The sequence below is a fragment of the Myotis nattereri genome (genome assembly GCF_964212035.1).
Source record: "Myotis nattereri genome assembly, chromosome: 21".
In the NCBI taxonomy this organism is placed as follows: Eukaryota; Metazoa; Chordata; class Mammalia; order Chiroptera; family Vespertilionidae; genus Myotis; species Myotis nattereri.
In genome coordinates this window covers 8,319,361-8,343,853 of record NC_138097.1, presented here as the reverse complement: position 1 = coordinate 8,343,853, position 24,493 = coordinate 8,319,361, and the positions used below count along the sequence as shown (strand labels likewise).

Genomic DNA, 24,493 nt, shown 5'->3' with positions numbered 1-24,493 from the left:
CTATGTGGTGAGCTTGGACATACGGATAAACCTGTAAAAATATCACATGTGAAATAAACGTATCTCTCACCCATATACAGGTTAGGGCTAAAGTAGGCTTACAGATGTGAGTATGAAAAACACAAAGTTTATTCTCTTTTTAAAAAGTCTTTTATATATTTAAAATACTTTCATTGACCTTTTATTTTTCATTCTTTTATTGAACTTTTATAAAGAGAGAGGGAGAAATGGTGATATGAGAAACATTGAGCTGCTGCCTCCTGCACGTCACCTACAGGGCATCCAGGCGGGCGTGTGCTCTGACCTGGAATGGAACCAGTGACCTTTCAGGGAAAGGGTTGGTGCCCAACCAACTGAAGTACAATGGAAGGGAGGAGTTTATACTTGTATTATTATTTATTAACTATTGTATTAATTTCCATACCAACAACCCTAAACCTACTTTACCACATCCTGTATTTACCTCTTGACCTTTTATAATCTCTTTCTTCCTTCCCCAGATCTAAATGTAGTTATTGATTTTCCTTCCTTATAAGATTAGTTCATACTTTTCATGTTATAAACATTATAATGTGTGTATTCTTTAACAAATATTGGACTCTTTCTTGCTACAGTTATTTTGAGATTCAACACTAATGCTTATGTGAAAAGTTAATTGTCTTTTATTGCTGAGTGGTATTGTGTTCTGTGAATAACCACTTTATTTATTGATCTATGTTTTTTGTTATTTCCCAGTTTGGGGTATTATAAATAAAATAGTGGCCCGGTGCATGAAATTTGTGCACATTAAAAGGGAATTAACTATAGGAAATATTTTAATATTACTATATGCCCTTTCTCTGTAATAGAAGTGTCAGAGATGAAAGAAAATTAGTAAAATGTATATGAAAATCTTCCTATCAGAGTCTAGGGCACGCCACAGGACCCAGAGTCAAGTCCCTGCCCACCCACACGCCTTGAAATGAGACCCAGATCCGGCTGGCCTCACCCCCATTGGCCGAGATCCAGACCGGCTGGCTCCAACCCCGTCAAGCACTGCTGTGTGGGGGGGCACAGCCTCAGGGCCCCCATCAAGCCCCGCCAGGTGGGGGGGTGCAGCCTGAGGTCCCCTATTCTGGCACCGGGGCAAGGGGCATGCCTTGAGGTACCACATCAAGCCCCGCTGGGCGGGGGGTGTGGCCTGAGGTCCCCAGCACAGCATTGGAGTGGAGGGCACGGCCTGATGTCCCCAAGCCCAGCGCTGGGGCGGGGGGCGGGGCCTGAGGTCCCCCATCAAGCCCTGCCAGGCGCGGCCTGTGGTTCCCCGCCAGGCAGAGTGTGTGCCTTGAGGTCCCCTGTCAAGCTCCGCTGGGCTGGGGGCACGACCTGAGGTCCCCTGTCAAGCCCCGCCAGGTGGTGGGTACGATTTGAGGTCTCTTGTCAAGCCCTGCCAGGCGGGGGTCATGGCCTGAGGTCCCCTGGCCTTGTGCTAGGGTGGGGGGCAGGGCCTGAGATCCCATCAAGCTCCACTGGGCAGGGGTGGCAGCCTCAGGTCCCTGCTGATCACTCATTGTGGCTTGTTATGGGAACCCTGCCTCCGCTGAGGGCGCAGCTATCTTGTGTTACAGGAACCCCGCCTCCGCTGTGGGCACAGCCATCTTGTGATGGCGTTATGGCATGGGGATCAATTTGCATATTAACTCTATTATATAGGATTTTCTGGAAATATTGCATTCAGTTTTTTATATATATGAATGTTTTACTTATCTAACTTTGCAGTACAGGTGAGTGTTTTACCTTTTAAGATATGCAGAACTGTGATCTAAAATGGTCTTTCCCTTTGCCTTCCCAGCCACCCACAATAATGAAAATTCTAGTTTTCCTTTATTCCTGTGAGCACATGTGATGTTTAATATTTTTAAATTGTAGGCCCGGAAATCAGTATAGTGTTAACTTGTTTTGTTTTAAACCCATTTCCCTAAGATATTTTTATGGTGAGTGGTTCTTTATGCATTTATTTACATTGGCTTTATCTCTTTTGTTAAAATGTCTGGTTAGAAATTTCTGCCAATTTTTAAAATGAATTTATGATTTAACCAATAGGAGGACAGTTCAGCATCTAAGACACCTGTTTTCACTTCACTCATTCCTCAAAGACTCAACTGACTTCTTTGCCTTTGGAACTATATGTTTTGAATAGTGGAAGCACAATTGTATTCTCAAATTTTATCTTATGTACAATTTAATGCCTACTTGCATATTACATTTATAAGTTTAATCTAAGTTGCTAATATTCTCCACCATTCATTTTAAGTTGAAGCACTCAATAATACATTAAGTGAAGTCAAGATTTGTAGTATTTGGCAATTTTCCTGGTGTAAATATTCTCATCACCATCACTTTTTTTTCTGGTATTAACATTTTATTTCAATTTAAGGTAGCAGAAATACAAAATAAGACATTTTGACAACTAGAGCTGATGTAAAATATCACCTTTTTTCAGATCTTTAAAATCTTGAGCAGCATTCTGCTCTGATGAGCCTGAACACCCGAGAGGAATATGGGCTCCTCAAGGAATAGAATCTAAAATGTGGAAGTCTTAACATCTTGCTGGAAGTTAGAGACCACAAAGTGTATGTCCAGACCCAGAGATTTTCCTGACCCCTTAAGTCTTAGTCTCAGGGAGCACAGATGTCATCATCTCCTATGGGTGATTGTACAGCAAAGACCCAGTTCCCCACCCTCCACACTGACATCAAGCACCTTCCCTCCTGTTCTCTCTGCCATTGCATGCTCTAGAGCAGCCGTGGGCAAACTACGGCCCGCGGGCTGGATCTGGCCCGTTAGAAATGAATAAAACAAACAAAAAAAAAGACCGTACCCTTTTATGTAATGATGTTTACTTTGAATTTATATTAGTTCACACAAACACTCCATCCATGCTTTTGTTCCGGCCCTCCGGTCCAGTTTAAGAACCCACTGTGGCTCTCGAGTCAAAAAGTTTGCCCACCCCTGCTCTAGAGTCATTAGAACCGTGGCTGCTGGTTCATCACTGTTTCAGTAAAAGGAATTTGGTCATGAACTCACAGCCCACTTCTGAGTGTGACCTTTGAAAAATCCCTGGCTGCCTCGGTTCCTCCACTATGGTCGAGAAGACCCACATGTTGAGAATGCTGATTAGGAAAGGTACAGGACTGCAAGCATTCCAGCATCCATGTTCTTTGACATTAACACCAGTCACTATGCTTCCTCCGGGTTTCTTTATCTTTTGCATTGCCCAGGTGAGTGAGCGCTCAACCAGGTGGGGCGGATTGTAAAAATGCTGATATTAACATCAATGTTGATCCTGGGTTTGCATTTACTTGTGCCTGAACCTGTGCTAAATGTGGTCCCGCCATAGTTCTCTCCATCCCCATTGGAGAGAGCACTGGACCTAATTTTCCCTCCTTGTCCCATTGTTCCTGGGTGTCCAAGCACACCCAGTAAATAATGAGAGCCCAGAGGACAGAAAGTGATGCTCGGAGCAACCCCAGGCACCTTCCCTATTAGGTGTCAGCTCACCTTACACATGGGCAAGGGATTGACCTTCTCTTCAGGGACCAGGGGGACCACCCAACATCCCAGCCCTCTCCAGGGGTATCAAGCTCCTCATTCATGGGGGTGGATTAGGGTCCTAGTATTCTTCACCCTCAGCTTTCCCCCATTTGTACCCATCCACGTATTCTTTTCCAGGGATTCCAGATCTTCCAGCTATTCCTCGAAGGCTTAGAGTCTTCCCAAAACGGTGCCTCCACACTCTATTCCTCCTTTCTGCCATCAGAGTCTTCCCCAGTTCTCCAACATCACTCAGCCTGCAGTTCTATGGCCCTTCACTTCATCCATCCATGAACCTGATAGGGGACCCCAAGGGGTTTACATTAATAAATGGGGTTTACATTAATTTAAATGGGTCCCATGGAGTCTCCTTAAGTGTTCTTATTCTAAGTGAGAAAAAGGAAACATTCCCTACCTGTTTACGGCTTTTCTCCAGTGTGAACTCTCGGGTGTCTAACCAGGTTATGTTTGTAGCTAAACATTTCCCACATTCACTACACTAACTACATTCACCAGTGTGAACTCTCTTGTGTTTCCTGAGGCTATCACTTTTACTAAAGGATTTCCCACAATCACTACATTCATACGGCTGTTCTCCAGTGTGAACTCTGTAGTGTGTGGTGAGGTCAGTTCTTTGACTGAAGGACTTTTCACATTCACTACACTCATAATCTTTTCTCTAGTGTGAACTCTGTGGTGTTTAGCGAGGTGAGCCCTTTGACGAAAGGACTTCCCACAATCACTACATTCATATGGCTTTTCTCCAGAGTGAACTCTGTGGTGTATAATAAGGTCAGTCCTTTGTCTGAAATGCTTACCACATTTGCTACACCCAAATGGCTTTTCTCCAGTGTGAACTCTGCAGTGTCTGGCGAAGTTGGACATGTAACTGAAGAACTTCCCACAATCACTACACTTATACCGCTTTTCTCTAATGTGAATTCTGTTGTGTTTAATTAGAGCAGCGCTTTCACTGAAGACCTTGTCACAATCAGTACACTCAAACGGCTTTTCTCCAGTGTGAACTCTCCCATGTTGAGGGTGGTTCAAGATTGGTCTAAACACTTTCCCACATGTATTAGACTCATAAATCATATCTCCAGAGCAGAGACCTTTCTGAAAAGCAACTTTCTGTTTTTGGCTGGCAGCTGTTTCACATTCAACCCACTGGTGATGTCTTTTTCCACTGAGACATTCCTGTGAAATCTCACTGTTACTGTGTGGCTCCTTGATGTTAAGAGTGGCCTGGTGCTGGAGAAGCTCTGAGATGGCTGGGGAGTCTTCCCCAACCTCCGTCCTAGCTGCAGGCACCCCGGATAAGTAGAAGCAGCAACTGGTCCCAAGCGAGGACCTCTGCATATCTTCTTTCCAGGGCTTCTCTCCACTGGCATCCTTCTGTTGCTGGTGAGGGTTTGCACTGAAACACAAGTCTCTCACACATGCATCACTTAAGGACACATTCTTCTCAAAGTAAACCACTTGTAACTCAGTCAGGTGCAAAATATCTTTTAACACTGAGAAGCACGGCTTACACAGATGGGTCCTCTGGGTGGCTGCAGCTGTCTTGGAAGCCCTCACCTGAGACTCTCCTACAGATACACTGTGCTCAGAATAGGCCTTCACATCATCCATCTTATGCCAATGACCTGAAAACAGAGAAATGATGAGGAAATGAATGTTGACAGGGTGAAGTCCCATTATAAAAGTGTGTTGCACATACTATATTGGTTTCATGCAATTGGCTGAAAATGAAAGACCGGAAAGATGGATTAATGAGAGGCCATTGTGAAGTTCTTGACCACTGAAGATCACAAAACAAGGGAGACTTCAACAGAAACAGAAAAACATGGCAAGCACTACGTGAAAGAGAAGCAGACTCTCCAGATCATTCTGCTGTTAACAACATTCAGTAGATCTTCTCTGCTGGTGACATGGGCAAGCTGTGCAGAAGGTTGGTTACATCTCATTCCAAGTAAAATTCAATAAACAAGTAGCTGGTGTTTAAGCATGTATGTGCTCCTCCTAACACTTACATAGTTCCATGTTGTAGTATACTGCAGAAAGAGATGTACAGAGGAATGGGTGATGTAAAAAGGACACAAAGGTGAAGGTAGCCAAAGCTAGGAAGTCACTGATAAAATAATGAGTCAGCAAAGTGTCAAGGGTGGAAAAAGAAAGGTATAAATGAGGAAAGACCTTTGTAACCTGCACCAAACACCATTAGACAGGAGCAGGTTCCTGGTACAATATGAACATCATCCTTTTGTCATACCTTCCCCAAGTTGCCACTCAGAAGGGCCAGCCATCTTCTGAGACCATCCTGTATATTCACCCTGGAAAAAACCAGGATTTTCCCTGCACCTCCTTCTCTAGAGATATGTACAAACTAAATATTCTGAGTATCAATGAAAGACAACAGAGGTGAGCAGCCATCACTTGACCATAGAATTCAGCTTGCAATAGTATTCAGGGAAGGTAATATTACAAACAACAATTGAAGGAGGGTCTTAAAAGAGCAGCCCCTGGTTCATGTATGTAAAGAAGATACCTGGCACAGGCATTCACCAAGGTCCTTATCTACAGGAAAGGTGCTGAAGTGGAGGCCATGGACCTGGATATAGTCACCCTCCTGGGTGTGGAAGAGTAGGTGGGACCCATTAAGCTGTCTGTAAGACTGCTGACACCCAGACACTTCCTGCAGTTTCTGAGGCAACCGGTTTAGGGAGGTTTATGGAGTCTATTGCTCAGGGCTCTCCACAGAGCTCAGCACTGGCAGCCACAGCGTATGGACAAGACAGTGGGGGAAATTAGCAGAGCCCATGGTCTGGCTTTGACAGAAAGAGAGAGAGAGGGTGCTATGTCTGGAGAATAAATGAAGAGTGGGCATCACTTCAGGACCCTAGGAGAGATGTGAAGGTCTTACCTACGAATGATACAAATGCAAACACTTCCAGCATCACATTGCAGTACAGACGTCTCTGAGACTCATCAAGGATCTCCCATTCCTCCTGAGAGAAGGCAATGGCCATGTCTTCAAAGTTCATATCCTGTCATAATGGAGACAGTACATCCCATGATAAGATTCTCTCTTCAGACTCCAAGCTTGTCATACTCTCCACCCTGCACATCCATCTGCTCCCCTATCTCCCAGATCAGAGAAGATAGCAGGCCTTGGTCCCATCAAAGTCAATCTCTCCTTATATTCCTACTGATGCTGTGTCTGCTCTGACCCTCAAATGTGAGTCACACTGCCCCTTTTCAATAGCAGTGGGTGCCAGGAACATAGAGTAGGAAGCGATGCTGCACAAAAAGAGAATGTGATGGATTTGACACTGATCTTGTCAGGCAAAACCCATGTTGTCCTCTAAATTGTCCCTCCAAGACACCAAACAACATGGTAATGCCCATTACACTTCTGATTCCAATCGCAGTTTGCTGAGGTCATCACTTTGCATTACCTGCTGCCCATAGTTCTTTGATCCACACTTGTCTCACAGTTTCATTCCCAGAGGCACAACTTCACTGGGAACACAAGTAAGCCATGACAAGGACAAGGTGTTTCCTAATCAGCTTCTTTTTCAAAATTCAAGTTCACCGCCTCTGTGATATATTTCCCTCTGCTTCTTCTCTCTTTTCATTTCCCCATGCCGGTGGAGATTTTCAAGCGCAGGTGACACTGATGTATGCTCTCTCATTCTTATTGCTCACTGGGTCAGCCCTCAACAAGAAATGGCAGGTGGGGAAATATACAGCCCCTAAACCCTGGCAATGGCATGTAGCACCACAGCAACCCATCTTGTTAGGAATTCCCCATATTAAATCATATTTAATCATATTACCCTAAAATTCCCAGTATTAAATCATAAAGACACCATCAGAAATGGATGCCCTTTTCATTCACTCATATGTCAATATTGGTGCCCTGCCGCCATGAATTCACACTCCCTCTTCAAGTGCAATCACTCTTCCTTACTACACCTCTCTCATTCCTGAACTCCCAGAGACACAGCCCCCATAGCCATCTCCTGGGTTTTCTACTCAGTACTTAGCATGTGTGTTCCAGAGAATGCTTGGCAAATTCAAAGATCAAGGGTTCCATCAACTCTGACAGTCCACAGTCATAGCAACAGTCTTGAACCTGCTAAGACCTCCCTCCCTGACTGTTTATTCCTTCAACCTCACCTACTGAGAACCACATCACATTTCAGATGAGCATAGCCCACCTCCACTGGTGCTGCACCTGACTTCCCTTCACCAGTCACAGGCTTCATCACTCAAGTCCCATCGCCTATTGGCCTCTACCCAATGCCCAGTGAGTCTCACAGATGACCCCTCATGGCCCTAAGCAAATCAACCAGACTGACTGCAACACCTCAGGCCACACCCAATGGCACAAAAAGTTCCTGGTGGATGTTTTAGAAGTAAATATGCACCAGCCACAGTCTCAACTTGTTTGAATTACTCTTCAGCCTCCTATTTTAAAAAATCATCTAAACTCCTACTGGTCCATAATTCTCCACAAGCTTTTGAAGAAGTCTTCATCGTAAACTACCCCTCAGAGCTGGAGATACTCATGAACTGCTCTCTGAAATCTCAGACTCTAACAGGCTAAAAAGAAAAGTGTTTGTATTCCCAATGAATATTACTTTTTTACTATGATTTTCTCCATCTCAGTGGATGGTGCTTCCATACCTGCAGCTGCTAAATCCAAAATGTCACGACTTCTCTGACTCTTATCTCTCTCTCACATCCTGAAAATTAGAATATTTAGGTGGCCACACCTAAAACACCAATCCATAACGCAACTGTTTCTTCCACTTCCACAGTCACCATCATGGGCCAGTCCCATCACCCTCACTAAGACTATCATCCTACTATTTCTACTACCTCCCTCACGCCCATATTGTCCATTATGCTGCAGCCACACATCTAAGGAGACCTTGGTCACATCACCTGCCTCCACTGCTCCAAATCTCCCATTGCTCCCATAACATGCAAAACAGACACCCAAGTTGTCACAAAGTTCCTCTAGACCTGACTTCTGTCCCATTGTTACCTGTTCCCATTTTTTTTTTTTAGAAAGAATACCTGCCGGTTCTGAAACCAGCTCAATCTTAACTCCAAGCCATGGCACATTATGGGACCTATGCCTGGGAGGACCTACAACTTTTCATTCCACTGGTGCCCCAAACAGGGACCTGGACTAAACATTTTGGGCTTGGTGTCTGATCGAGGTCCTCAGGTCTAAGGAGAGGACTGTCCCAGGAGACCACTATTGCTTAGGTTATAAGAGTGGGAGGCCCTAAAATAAGTTCCACAAACCAGTACCCCTAAGTGATTCTGCATTTGCAGGAATCTGTGGAAAAATTAAGGTTTGCTGAGAGCCTTTCAACCACTGCCAGGATCCATGGACTCAGGCTGCTCAGTAGCCTTACCCAGCCCTAGGGCCAGGTGACCTTAAGATGCCTGCATTACCTCAGGGCTCAGTCCTCAGTGCACATTCTTGCCAGATGCATTACTTTTACAGGACTTCTCCTTCCTGTCCCTAACTGCTTTCCTCTCTCTTCTAGTCTGTTCTTCCTCTGAGCATTTTGGGTAAATGTTTAGAACCCTATCTCAGACCATATCTCTTGTTTCTGTCGCTATCATGGATGGCCCCACTTTCCTGATATTAATGTAACAAACATTCAAAACTTGAAAGAATTTTTCTGAGTTTATTTTAGCAAAACTGACTACAATTGGCCAAAAGTAGAATCTCAAAGTATTGAGATAATGCTCCAGAGAATGTTGTTGTTTTTTCCCCCTATTTTTTTACACTGCAATCAAAGGAGGAGATGTGAGTGGGCTGCATGAAATCCAATGGTGATAGACATGGGAGGCAAGAGCAAGTAAAGTGGGGAAACCTCTGGGATTAGATAAAAAGTAAAATGATAGACCTATGCTGTTGTACAGGATAGTTAACAGTCACTAATTAACAGCATAACAATAACAATGAGTGAATTTGTGGTCTCCACCCTGGCCCATTGGTTAGTCCCTGAAGGGTCCAGAAAAAGGGAAGTTACACGTTACCCTGACATTCCAACAATATGTTACCACAGATGAAAACAAACAAACAAAACAAAAGCAGGCAGGCTTAGTTAGGTAAAGATTGAGTTTTGTCAGAAAAGAATATAGCCATAAAGTTTATGACTACTGGTCATAAACTGCATTTAGTTAAAAAGTTTTAATTACTTTGGGGTTATTTAGGTTTCTGAGTTTGCATGGCGGCCATGTAGGCCTTCCCTGAGACAGTCGGGTTAGCATGTGGCCCCTTTTCATCCACACTGAGAAGGAAAGTAAAATTCATCATGGAAAACTTGGCCTCATGTTCTTGGCTGCATTAAGACACAAAACAGGCCTGGGTTTCCCGAATCCTCCTGGCTCAGTCATACCACCCAGTCCTTACACAGTGGCATTGCAGCCTGTCAACCTCTTCACCCCATCATATCCTGTGTCACCCACAAGCAACTCACTGTTCTGGATGCAGCGACCAGGGCTGCAGGACCTGAGACACACCCGCAGGCAAGGCTGGAGGGATAAATGGGGTGAGGCTGAGTCACACTCTGTAGCAAAGAGGACTGTGTGAAGCAGCAGGCCTCAAACCTGCCTGTTGCCTCCCATGCCTCATCCTCATTTCTATCTCATTCCTAACTATCTCATTCCTAACAATGAGTGTGTCACCCCCAACAACAAAAGGCTGGTGGGCAGATAAATATCATTTAAGCCCTGTACCTGGCAGGTAGCACCAAAACACCCCTCTTTTCAGGCAATTACCCTAAAATTACCCTTATTTTATCTTCCAGACTCCACCAGAAATGGACTCTCCCTTCATGCACTCCTATGTCAATGGCAGGGCATTCTGGCCAGGAAGTCACACTCCTCTCCAAGTGCTCCTCACGCTCTCTACCACGCCTCTCTCACACCTGCACTCCCACAGTTCGGGCCTCCACAGTCCTCTCCTCGCCCTCTTACTTATTACTCAGCATGCGTGGTCCAGAGAATGCTTGCCAAGTTCAAACAGGATCAGTACTGTCCAGACACTGACAGTCCACACTCACAGAGGCATTTTTGATTCCTACTATGAAGGCCTCTCTCTCCATGACTGTTTTTCCTTCAATCTAACCTATGAAGAACCAGAGTCAGATCTCAGATACAAGAGCCAACCTGTCCTGGTGCTGCATTTGAAGTCCTTTCATCAGTCACAGCCAACATCTCTCCACTAAACCGTTACTCAATTCCCAGCTGTGCTGCCCTCTGTACCATGCTTAGTGAGTCTCACAGATGACCATTCAAGCTGCTAAGCTAATCTAGAAGACTGACTGTTACTCCCTCAGCCAGGCCACACTGAGGATCACAACAATATCCTGGTGAGTATTCAGAGAAGTAAATATGTACCAACCCAATCTCATCTAGTTTGAGTGACTCTTTGGCCTCCACTTAATCTCAGGTCCAATCATCTTTTAAAGGCCTTGGCCACTGCAAAACGATTATCTCTCCCCAACACTCTACATGACGATTTGGTTCTTAAGCTGTGTTGTGACACCCACCTCCCACAGTGGCCCCAGCAGGAAAGCCAGTCCTCAGGCTCACACCGTCCCTTCTGAGATACTACCTACCATTACCAACCTGACCATGATTCGCTGTATTAAAGTGATGTACAGTCCTGGCTGATGTGTCTCGTTTGAACATAGACCCATGCACTGGTGAGGTCACATGCCTGGGTTGTGGGCTGGATTCACCATAGGAGTTGTGCAGGCATCAGCCGATCCTTGTTTCTTGTTCATCCCTGTTTCTCAGTCTCTCTCACTCTCCCTTCTTTTCTACATCTAAAAATGTGTATATATATGTATGTATGTATGTATTTATTTTTCCAAGAACATACCTCCAAGTTCCTGAATTGGCTCACTCTTCACTCCTAGCCTATGCACATTCTGAAATCTATGCCCTGGAGGACCTCCCACTCATTACACTGGTTGCCAGAAACTAGGGCCACGTCATGAAGCCCTAGTTGTGGCCTTAGGATTCTGGGCTTAGTGTCTGTTCAAATTACCCAGGTCCAAGGGCTACAAGAGAGGCTGGACAGTCCCAGGGCACTACTATCTCAGAGGCCACAAGGACATGAGGCCCTGAAATAAGCTCCATAAACCAGTACACCTACCATAACCGATTCTGCATTTGCAGGAATTCATGGAAAGAAAACGGTCTGTTGAGAGCCTGGCAAACACTGCCAGGATCTAGGGGTTCAGGCTGCTTGGTACCCTTGCCCAGTCCAGAGGCCAAGTGACCTTCAGATGCCTGCATTAACTCAGGGCCTCAGTCCTAAGTGCACACTCTTGACAAGTTTGCTATCTTTCAAAGGACTTCTCCTTCCTGTCCCCAACTGCTATCCTCTCTCTTCTAGTGTGTTCTTCCTCTGAGGAGTTTTGGGAAAAGTTTAGAACCCTACCTCAGGTAATGTCCCCATTTTATTCTCCACCATCGATGTCCCCAGCTTCCTGAGAATGAAACTCAAATGTCTCATGCAAAACAGCATCATCCTCTCTGTTGCCTTTAGACACAAAACAGGCCCAGGATTCCCAAATCTTCCCACCTCAGCCACAATAACCACCTCCTTACATGGTGGAATTGCAGCCTGCCACCCTCTTACACCTGACACACCTTGTATCAATCACAAGCGACTCAAGGTTCTGGACGCTGTGACTTTGACTGCAGAGGACTTGATAGGTACCAGCACCTGAGGCCGGAGGGTAAATGGGGTGAGGCCGAGTTGAACTCTGTAAGCAAAGAGGAGCCTGGTGGGAAGGAGGCCTCCATACCGCCTATTGGGGATCAACAAGCCTCAGGCACACCCCTGAAAAGTGGGGACACTGCCATTCACTCCAGTCCCCGTTGTGACTCAGCACTCTGGAGCTTCTGGCTATGTCAACAGAATAAAAAGGTCAAAAGGACCATCAGGAGAAAGACTCAGGAGGACACACCCAAACCAATGAGCACTAGGATAACGCGCCTGTCCTGGGCTTTCATTGGCTAAACCCAGTCATCATTACGTGCAATGCCTTTTGGGTAATGTCCTTCTACAGGACACACAGGTGGCATTCCGTTCCCTGTCACTGGCCCATCATTGCAAATATTGGTTTGTGGGTGCCTGAGTGGTGTTGGGAAATGACAACATTAGGTTATTGGGGTGGTCTCAGGTTTCTGGGAAATGTCTGCAACTGATCTCTTGTTTTGAGATGTTATTTCAGATTCCGTGAAGCTGAGAATGTCCCTTAGGTATAAAGTATTCTTTCATAATTCCTGAAGAGTACAAATCTAAATCTACATAATTTGAGTTTTTTTCAAGAGAGGAAGGGACAGGGAATGAGAGAAACCCGGATCAGCTGCCTCCCACTTGCCCTTTACCCACCCACTTAGCATCCAGTCAGAAAACCTGGCTTGTGCCTCACCAGGAATTGAATGGGCAACCTTTCTGTGCATGGGAAGATATTCAAACATTAGAGCCATTCCAGCCATTAGAATTTTTATTTTTATTTTTAATATAACAATCACACATTATTAAGAGAAAAATCAGTCTATGATAGAATATACACAACCTATCCAATTTCATTAAAAACGAACTTTCTTGGAGCCCATGCTGGCACCCAGGTCATGACCTCCCGGTACCATATGCAGCAGAGCTTGCTCCATTTCTCACTCACCATGGTCCCAAAGAACAGAGTGGCCACCAGCCTGCTCTAGGACTAGAGAGGCCCTCAGAGCCACACACATGGCCCAGCACCAACTCTCCCTGGCAACTGCCCTGGGCTTTTGCCTGCCCACACCCACATGCCCAGCTGCCACTGCTGCTCCCAGCCTTGACACCTGAGAGGAATCTGAGCTCCTCAACCACCTGAATCTGAAATAGTCTAGTCTCAACCCCTGGTTGGAATGTGCAGAGACCACAAGGGGTATATCCAGGCCTAAAGCTTCTCTCAGCTGATTTGCTTTTAGTCCCAGAGATCACACTGATATCATCATTCCCTGTAGGGGAGGGGAGGGATTGTGCAGCTCAGCCCAGGTTCCCCACCTGCTACACTGACAGCAAGGGCACCTCCCTTACTGTTCTCTCCATCAATGCCTACTCTGCCTTCATTAGAACCCTGGCTGCTGGTTACTATACAGCCCCTGGGCTGTGCTGGTTTTCACGTGTGTGGACTGACTGGGTGATTAAAACATATATATATATATATATATATATATATATATATATATATATATATATACATACACACACACACACACACACTAGAGGCCTGGTGCACAAAAATTTGTGCACTCAGGGGGGTCCCTCAACCCGGCCTGTGCCCTCTCGCAGTCTGGGACCCCTCGGGAGATAACGACCTGCTGGCTTAGGCCTGCTCCCGGATGGCAGAGGGCAGGCCCAATCCCTAGGTGCAGCCCCTGGTCGGGCTCAGAGCAGGGCCTATTGGGGAGTTGGGACGCCACCCCGTCATGCACAGAGCAGGGCAGATCGGGAGGTTGGGGCACCGCCCCGTCACACTCAAGGCAGGGTCGATGGGGAGATTGCGGCGCCACCCCCTTTCACTCACAGAGCAGGGGCCATCAGGGGTGTTGGGGCTGCCTACTGTCACGCACAGAGCAGGGTCAATCAGGGGGTTGGGGAGCTCCCCCTGTCACACACAGAGCAGGGCCCATCAGGGGGTTGGGGAGCTCCCCCCTGTCACGCACAGACTAGGGCCGATAGGGGAGTTGGGGCACTGCCCCCTGTCACACACAGAGCAGGGTGGATCAGGGGGTTGGGGCGCCGCACCCTGTCACACTAAGGGCAGGGCCGATGGGGAGGTTATGGCTCTACCCCGTCACACACAGAGCAGGGCTCGTGGGAGGGTTGGGGGGGGGTTGGGGCGCCGCACCCTGTCACACACAGAGCAGGGCCGATCAGGGGGTTGGGGCACCGCACCCTGTCAAACACAGAGCCGCAGGGCGATCAGGGGGTTTGGGCGCTGCAACCTGTCATGCTGATCCCGGTGCCGGGAGGCCTCACGGCTCCGCTGATCCCGGTGCTGGGAGGCATATTACCCTTTTACTATATAGGGTAGAGGCCTGGTGCATGGGTGGGGGCCAGCTGGTTTGCCATGAAGAGTGTCCTGGATCAGGGTGGAGGTCCCCACTGGGGTGCCTGGCCAGTCTGGGTGAGGGGCTGAGGGCTGTTTTCTGGCTGACGGGTGAATGAAGCTCCTAAACGCTCCTTTTTTTCTTTTTCTTTTTTATTCTTGGCCAGCTTTAGCTCTGAGGCTTGGCTCCAGCTCTTAGGCCTCCACTGCTGAAAGCAGGTTTCTGGGGTTTTGTTTAGCTTCTATATTTGTAACAATGTTTCAAACTGCAACCTCAGAGGCGGGCAGCGGCAGGCGGGGAACGTTGGCTTCCTCTGTCACCGAAGCAAGCAAGCCTCATGTTCGCTTCAAGCTGCCTGGCTTCCGGCTGCCATCCTGGCTGGCAGTTAATTTGCATATTGCCCTGATTAGCCAATGGGAAGGGTAGCGGAAGTACGGCTAATTACCATGTTTCTCTTTTATTAGATAGGATACACACACATACACACACACACACACTACAGGCCTGGTGCATGAAATTCATGCATGGGTGGGGTCCCTAGGCCTGGCCGGGGTCAGCTGCCAGCCAGGGCCTGCCGGCTGCCGGCTGGGGCCTGCCAGCTACTGGACGTGGCCTGCCGGCTGCCGGATGGGGCATGCTGAACAGGGGGAGGGACTGTGGGATGTTTGCCAGCCAGGGGGAGGGACTTGGGGGAGGTTGGGTGGCTGTGGGAGGTTAGCTGTGGGAGCGCACTGACCACCAGGGGGCAGTTCCTGCATTGAGCGTCTGCCCCCTGGTGGTCAGTGCACATCATAGCGACTGGTTGACCAGTCGTTCCCATTATTCTGGTCATTAAGTTGTAATGGCTGCACAGGCATATATATGTATGTATATTGATTTTAGAGAGAGAGAAAAATGGGGTGGAGGGAGGGAGGGGGGGGGGGAGAGAGAGAGAGAGAGAGAGAGAGAGAGAGAGAGAGCGGGCAATTGTTTAGTTCCATTATTTTTATACATTTTTTGGTTGGTTCTTATAATCGCCCTGACAGGGGATGGAACATGCAACCATGGCATTATTGAGATGATTGTCTGACCCACTGCTTGGTCAGACATGTGTGGAATTGTAAGTGTAATAATCCAATAATGTACCTGAGAATAGATAGATACATAAAAACCATCATGATGACAGAAAGTGGAGAAAGGCTGGAATAGGATTCATGGGGTTGCATAAGTGTCTTTTTTACATGGATATATTTCAATTAAGCTGTTTCAAAGGCAGACTGTATTATTGCATCAGTTATTTTATATGCTGAGAATGAAGCACTGATAAAGGCAGAAAGAACTTGGTTTTAGCGATGCAAGCATGTATGGAAACACCAAAAAACACTTTGTTATTTTAAAATGTCCATTTTAAAGCAATTCTACTTAAATCAAACTTTGAAAAAGGTTTAAAGGTAATGCCCCAATAATTTTACTGTTTTATTATGAAAGTGCTTGAGCATATTTGGTACTGGTGTATCAACATATTGGAAAGCCTATCTAATAAAAGAGAAACATGGTAATTGGCGTACGACTGCCACCCTTCCCATTGGCTAATCAGGGCAATATGCAAATTAACTGCCAGCCAAGATGGCGGCCGGCAGCCAGGCAGCTTGAAACTAACATGAGGCTTGCTTGCTTCAGTGACAGAGGACTCCAATGTTCCCGCCTGCCGCTGCAGGCCTCTGACCTGCAACTCTAAGCAACTATGTAACAAATATAGCCTCAAAGCTAAAGCTGGCCCAAAATAATAAAAAAAAAAAGAAAAAAAGGAGCGGTTGGGAGCTTCAGTCACCCCCAGCCTGAAAACAGCCCTCAGCCCCTCACCCAGACTGGCCAGGCACCCCAGTGGGGACCCCCACCCTGAAGGGTGTGTGACCAGCTGCAAACAGCCATCATCCCCTCACCCAGGCTGGCCAGGCACCACAGTGGGGACCCCCACCCTGAAGGATGTGTGACCAGCTGCAAACAGCCATCATCCCCTCACCCAGGCTGGCCAGGCACCCCAGTGGGGACCCCCACCCTGATCCAGGACACCCTTCAGGGCAAACCAGCCGGCACCCACCCGTGCACCAGGCCTCTACCCTATATAGTAAAAGGGTAATATGCCTCCCAGCATTGGGATTAGTGGAGCTGCGAGGCCTCCTGGCACCGGGATCAGTGTGACAAGGGGCAACGCCCAAACCCACTGATTGCCCTGCGGCTCTGTGTGTGACAGGGGGCGGGGCCACAACCTCCCTATCGGCCCTGCCCTGTTCCTGACAGGGGAAGGTGCCCCAACCCCCTGATCAGCCCTGCTCTGTGCCTGATAGGGGGGAGCTCCCCAAGCCCCTGATCGCCCTGTGGTTTTGTGTGTGACTGGGTGCGGTGCCCCAATCCCCCCCACCCAACGGGCCCTGCTCTGTGTGTGATGGGGTAGAGCCATAACCTCCCCATCGGCCCTGCCCTTAGTGTGACAGGGTGCGGCGCCCCAACCCCCTGATTGGCCCTGCTCTGTGCGTGACAGGGTACAGAGCCCCAACCCCCCTGATGGGCCCTGCTCTGTGCGTGACAGGGGGCAGCGCCCCAACACTGATTGGCCCTGCTCTGTGCATGACAGGGGGTGGCGCCGCAACCTCCCCATCGACCCTGCCTTGAGTGTGACAGGGGACGGTGCCCCAACCCCCCAATCGGCCCTACCCTGAGCGTGACTGAGGGTGGCATCACAACCTCCTGATCGCCCTGCTCTGTGTATGACAGGGGGCAGCGCCCCAACTCCCCAATTGGCCCTGCTCTGAGCCCGACCAGGGGCTGCACCTAGGGATTGGGCCTGCCCTCTGCCACCTGGGAGCAGGCCTAAGCCAGCAGGGCGTTATCTCCTGAGGGGTCCCAGACTGCGAGAGGGCACAGGCCGGGCTGAAGGACCCCTCCCCCCCCCGAGTGCACAAATTTTTGTGCACTGGGCCTCTAGTCTTATATAATAAAGAGGCAATATGCAAATTGACCATCAAGCCTTCATACAAGATAGCCGCCCCCATGTGGTCACAAGATGGCCGCCACAACATGGCTGGCAGGGGAGGGCAGTTGGGGGCAACCAGGATTGCAGGGGAGGGTTGTTGGGTCGGGGGGACCAGGCCTGCTGGGGAGGGCAGTTGGGGGCAACCAGGCTGGCAGGGAGGGCAGTTAGGGGCGATCGGGCCAGCAGGGGAGCAGTTAGGTGCCAATCAGGCTGGCAGGCAGAAGAGGTTAGAGGTAATCAGGCAGGCAGGCAGGTGAGTGGTTGGGAGCCAGCAGTCCCAGATTGTGAGAGGATGTCTGATTGCTGGATGTCTGACCGGCAGTCGGATATCTCCCAAGGGGACCCAGACTGGAGAGGGTGCAGCCTGGGCTGAGGGACACCGCCCCCCCCCTGCCCCCCAGTGCACAAATTTTGAGCACTGAGTCTCTAGTAAAATATAATGATGTGCTACTGCAATATCTTATTATGTCCATGTTCAGTGCATCATTTGGGCAGTTTGAACCTCAAAACAATGAGAGTACTTATACCAGGGATAGTAACAAAGATTACAAATGCAGGCTTCACTTAATGCATTACTGAATGCTTAGACTTAACATATTTAACAATTCAGATTAAACCTGTAAGTATATAGTACAAGTGGGTTTAAATTGTACACAGGATAAAAATTGAGAAAGAAAAATTGAGAGTGTAAATGATTTGATACTGGTCTTGTCAGGCAATACCTTTGTAGTCCCTCAGATTGTTTCTCAAAGACAACAAATACGTGGCATCACACTTCACCCTCTTGAGCCCAGTCCCAAGGTGCTGGGGCCATTGCTCTGCACCACCTGCTGCACACTGTTCTTTGAACACTTCTCCCACACAGCTTCATTCCCAGAGGCACAACTTCAAAGGTAAGGCAAATTTACAAGGACAAATTGTTTCCTAATCATCTTCTTTTCCAAAATTATAGTTCACCATCTCCATAATCTATTTCTCCTTACCACTCTCCCTTACTAATGCCAGTGGAGATTTTGAAGCCTGGGTAACACTAATGTATGCTATCTCATTCCTATCAACCAGTTGTCAGCCCCAACAACAAAAGGCAGGTGGTTAGTTAAATGGCATCCAAGCTCTGTACCTAGAATACAGTATAAAAACACCCTCTTTACAGGTAATCACCCTAAAATTCACCTTATTGGATCATAGAACCACCACCACAAATGGACTTTCCCATCATTCACTCCTGAGTCAATGTTAGGGTGCCGTGGCCATGAATTCACATTCCCGCTGCAAGTGCACATCACTCTTTACAAACCTCTCTCACACATGAACTCCCTCAGCCCCAGCCCCCAGAGTCCTCTCCTTAGCCTTCTACTTACTACTCGTCATGTGTGTGCCAGAGAACGCTTGCCAACATCTCTCACTTAACGCCACTTAAGTCTCAGCCCTGATGGTCCTCTGCACCATGCCCAGTGAGTCTCACAGAGGACCACTCAAGCCTCTAAGCTAATCCACAAGACTGACTGCAACTCCCCACATACAGGCCACACCAAGGGACACAACAAAATCCTGGTGTTTACAGAAGTTAATATATCAGCCCTAGTCTCATCTTATCTGAATAACTCTTCAGCCTCCAATTAATCTCACGTCCACTCATCTTTTAAAGGCTTTGGCCACTGAAAAACCATTATCTCTCCCCCACACTCTACATGACAACTTCTGTCCCTATGCTGTGTAGTGACACCCACCTCCCACAAACAGTGGCCCCAGCAAGAAAGCCAGTCCTCAGGCTCACTGTCCCTTCTGAGCTACTACGACCATTACCAACCTGACCATCATGCGCTGTATTAAAGTGATCGGCAGTCCTGGCTGATGTGTCTCAGTTGGCTGAGCATAGACCCATACACGGGTGAGGTCACATGCCTGGTTTGTGGGCTGGATCCAGAGTAAGGGTCACGCAAGTGCCAACCAATCCTTGTTTCTTGCTCATCACTGTTTCTCTCTCTCCCTCTCCCTTCACTCTATATCTAATATATATATATTTTAAAGCCTGCAGATTTCAGAATCAGCTCACTCTTCACTCCAAGCCTTTGCACATTCTGGAACCAATGCCCTGGAGGACCTCCCACTCATTACACTGGTTGCTAAATACAAGGTCCACGTCATGAAGCTCTAGCCATGGCCGTAGGAATCTGGGCTTAGCATCTGTTCAAAGTCCCCAGGTCCAACGGCTACAAGAGCAGCTGGACAGTCCCGGGACTCTACTCTCTCAGAGGCCACAAGTGTGTGAGGCCCTGAAATAAGCTCCACAAACCTGTACACCTAATTGATTCTGCATTTGCAGGAATTCGTGGAAAGAAAATGGTATAACCCTGACCGGTTTGGCTCAGTGGATAGAGCATCAGCCTGTGGACTGAAAGGTCCCAGGTTCGATTCCAGTCAAGGGCATGTACTTTGGTTGCGGGCACATCCCCAGTAGGGGGCGTGCAAGAGGCAGCTGATTGATGTTTTGCTCTCATCGATGTTTCTAACTCTCTATCCCTCTCCCTTCCTTTCTGTAAAAAAATCAATAAAATATATTAAAAAGAAAATGGTCTACTGAGAGCCTGACAAACGCCACCCTGATCTATGGGCTCAGGCAGCTCAGTGCCCTTGCCCAGCCCAGAGGCCAGGTGCCCTCCAGATGCCTGTATTATCTCAGGGCTCAGTCCCCAGGGCTCACTCTGCCAGTTCCCTTATCATTTACAGGACTTCCCCTTCCTGTCCACAGCGCCTGTCCTCTGTCTCCTAGGCTGTACTTCCTCAGAGCAATGTTAGGAAAAGTTAGAACTCTGCCTCAGAAAATGTCCCTCTTTTTTTCACAGCCATCTGTTATGAGGTCTGATCAAATAATTGAGTCAATACCCACTCCCTTTATGCCATTTCACAATGGACATTCTACTTGCTTAGACCACATTCCACTTGCTATAAGACTGTTATCTCTCCCCTCCAGAGTTTCCCAGAATCCAGACCTAAAGAGAGAATTCTCTGCCCAGAAAACGCCCACCCTAGAGTCCTTTAAAATCTCTGACTCCCCATCTTTGAGTGATGACCTAATAAATTCATAATTCTTTACCCTTTTTGGTCTCGTGCGTTCCTCCTTCTGCGATCCTAACATTTGTTGCAGAAACCTGGGAGGGTTCTATGGGGATAGGGAGCCATCGCCCCCGTCACCCTAAGTGTGCTACCTGGACAGCAGCAGGCAGTGGCAGCTCAACCTGGGCTTATCTCCAAATCCTACTCCAGTGCCTCGATTGCCAGCCTGGATTAGCCCTCCTTCCCGAGCCAGCCAAGGATTAAGCCGGATCGGGAACCTCTCCTTCTCCACTGCTGACCCTCCATCCCACACTGGCCAATCTTCTCTAGGTGACTGACGATCCACAGTTTCCCTCGTCTGGGGTCTTCTGCCCACTCTCTCTCACCGACTTCTCGAAAGTCTCTTATCTTAAAAGTCCTAGCGCTAGGCCAGAAGACTCCTCAGCCATTTGGCTTTGGGTCCCTCTTGAGTGGGGGCGCTAAGTCCAGAGGGTCACCTCTCATTTCTCAGGAAACTGGCTTAGCTGGGGAGATGCCTGACCTAAACAGGCACCTTTGGGCTTGTGGTCTGTCCCTCACCCTTCCTCTCTTGTGGGCCACACCACACTCCCTCTGCACACTCACGGGGGAGATCACCCCAACCACCTCATTTTCTTTTGTAGCACTGGTTGGCCACAATATAAACTAGAGGAGAAGTCTCAATGGCCTAAAAATGGCACTTTTAATTGTAACACATTGCACCATTTAGATAATTGCTGTCACCCCATGGTGCCACCTTTCCAGATGAAAACCCATCCCCGGAACACCTCCACCACATGAGCTGGAGTCCCCTGTTACAGCCACCAGGTTGGGCCCCCCAGACTCCACCTTACCCTCATCTATCGTTCACCCAATGCGGATGTAGCCCCCAATATCAGTCTTTACCTGTCCCTGTAACCCAGCATATCCGACTCAAGAGGGCAGTTCAGATAATCCCTCCCCTCATAACCCTGGGCATCACAGCAGAGGTAGGAACTGGCACGGGGGTCTAACCACTGCTCTATCCTGTTTTGAAATCCTGTCTCAGGACCTACAAGAAAGCTCTGGATGCCAGCAGGGGCAAAACTGGGGAACAAGAACCTCGCCCCCAGGGTCCCTCCCCTCCCCTAGCAAATAACAAGTCAGGCAACTCAGACCCCTGGCCTTTTCCTCCCTAAGGATCACATCAGGCCTCAGTTGCATTTCAGCTCCAGGCCCAGAAAAGCAGCAAAAGCAGACAAGTGACGCTGTGGCAGCCTCGGGACCAGCTTCTGCCTCCCAAGTCCCCCAACAGGACCGTTTTCGGGCCTTCCAGGTGGCCTAATAAATCCATAATTCTTCTCCCCTTTGGGCCCGTGTGTCCCTCCCCGCGGCCCTAACATCCATGTCCCCAGCGTCCTGAGAGTGAAGATAAAACTCCTCCTGCAAAACCTCCCCTCGTCTCTCTGTTGCCTTTACACCCACAACAGCCCGGGTTCCGAGTCCTCCTGCGCAGGCGCACCATCACGTCCTTACAAGGCGGCCCTGCAGCCTTCCACCTCTTCCCCATCAGCCCTGTGTCACCCCCGAGGGACTCACCATTCTGCGCGCTGGGACCTGGGCGGCGGGACCTGAGAGGCGGGTCCCCAAGGCTGGAGGGTGAAATGGGGTCCGGCTGCGGGGACGCTGTGAGCAGAGAGGAGTCCGGGAGGCACGGGGACCCCAATCTCGGGCTGTTGGGGCTCAAGGAGCCTCAGACACTCCCCGCACAGCAGGCGCGCTGCCTCCCAGGCCGCCTCCTCCTCACGACCAGCGCCCTGAAGCCTGTGACTCTGTGGAGACCTGAGAGCTTAAAACGACCACCGCGAGGAGGAAGCAGGAAGTCCCACCCTAACCCGATGCGCAGACACCAAAGTGCTCTTTAGCTCCGCCCACGCGGGCGCATTTCCTTCTGGGTAATGTAGTTTTTCCAACCGCCCTGCATCCTAGCCAATGTCTTAGGTGTTGTGGCCCAGCAAGAAATGCCTGAGGAGGAAGATAGGACCAGAGGCCTGGCTAACTGGCACAAACTGATGAATCTCAGAGGGAAGAGGGTGGGGAGAAATGCAAGAAATCCACCAAAGGATATAGACACAGGGGAAATGGAATACATCTGTAATATTATCAACCATAAAAAAAAACATGTATTTTTAAAATAATGTAGCCCAGCTGGTGTGGCTCAATGACTGAGCCTCAACCTATGAACCAGGAGGAGAGGGTTCTGTTTGAAAATTTGTTTATTTACTTATATTCTAAAATTATTTATTGTTTAACATATTACATATAGTATTACATATGTCTCCTTTTTCCTTCATTGAGATCTCCCCAGCCACCCCCACCCCACAGCACATGCCCTCACCCCCCATATGTCTTCATCCATTGGTTATGCTTATATGCGTACATACAAGTGTTTTGGTTGGTCTCTTAACCCCTCTCTCCTGATTTCCCTCTGAAGTTTGACAGTCTGTTTGATGCTTCTATGTCTCTAAATCTATTTTTCTTCATCAATTTATGCTGTTCATTACATTCCACAAATGATGAGGTCGTGTGATACTGGTTCTGTTCCTGGTCAGGGCACATACATGGGTTGCAGGATCAATTCCCAGTGTGGGGGTGGAGTCCAACAGGAGGCAACTAATCAGTGATTTTCTCTCATCATTGATGTTTTTATCTCTCCCTCTCCTTCGACTCTCAAAAATCAACAAAAATATTTTAAACAAAGTATGTACATATATGCATAGCCAATGGACATGGGCAATAATGTGGTGAGGGCCTAAAAGCAGTGGGGGCAGGGTAGAGGGAGTAAAGGGGGGAGGTGTATGGGGAAAATTGGGAACATCTGTAATAGAGTCAATAATAAAATAGAATGGTGTGCACAGCTGGCAAGCTCAGTGGTTGGGAGTGTACCCATGAACCATGATATCGCTGGTTTGATTCCAGGTCAAGGCACACACCCAGGGGGCAGGGGGTGCTCCATCCCAGTAAGGGGAAAGACTGATTATTGGGGGCTACATCATCATTGATGTTTCTTCCTCTCACTTTCTCTCTAAAAAAATCAATAAAGACATTTAAAACATGAACAATGTGAAGATTGATTCAACAACAGCGAAGTGGGTGTGGGCCATCACATTTTCTTCCAAGTCTTGTAAGCAAATTCATGCCTTGCTCTGTCCTTATAGAGGATGTCCCAGGCATAACTGTGTTGTGGAACAGGAACCCGCCTGGAGCGGGTCTGCCTCAGGTTGGCCTGCAGTGTTTGAGTTCTTGAATTCATGCAGAAAAGATTTCACAACATGAATATACAGATTTTGAGGGAATATTTATTAAAACTGGGGAAAACGAACAAACAAACAAACAACCCCTAGGGCTTAGGATGGAACAAGGAACAGCAGAGAAAATAGGCGAGGGTCCTTTTAGCTCCTAGAAACATTGTGGAAAATAAATGAGCCAAAGGGGGGCTGCTGTGAGCTCACTGGAGAATCAGAGAAAAGAAGGCCTTGAGCACAGGTTCAGAGGGTTAGCCCGGGATGGGCTGTCGCTGCTCATTGTTGCCTCCATAGCAGGTTGAATGGGATCCCTTAAGCTTAGGAGAGCCTGGCCGGTGTGATTCAATGGTTGAGTATTGACCTATGAACCTGGAGGTCATGGTTGGATTCCCTG

At 48.2% G+C, this 24,493-nt stretch overlaps 1 protein-coding gene across 1 annotated transcript; it reads right to left on the bottom strand.

Annotated features, from left to right (window-relative positions):
• Positions 1-2,387: 2,387 nt before the first annotated feature.
• On the bottom strand, positions 2,388-22,686 carry LOC308535945 (zinc finger protein 551-like). Its single transcript, XM_081114963.1, has 3 exons — positions 22,394-22,686; positions 6,497-6,620; positions 2,388-5,219 (listed from the first exon to the last, which is right to left on the bottom strand). The coding sequence occupies exons 1-3, from the start codon at positions 22,394-22,396 to the stop codon at positions 4,048-4,050; spliced, it is 1,299 nt and encodes a 432-aa protein (XP_080971089.1). The 5' UTR covers positions 22,397-22,686; the 3' UTR covers positions 2,388-4,047.
• Positions 22,687-24,493: the final 1,807 nt, after the last annotated feature.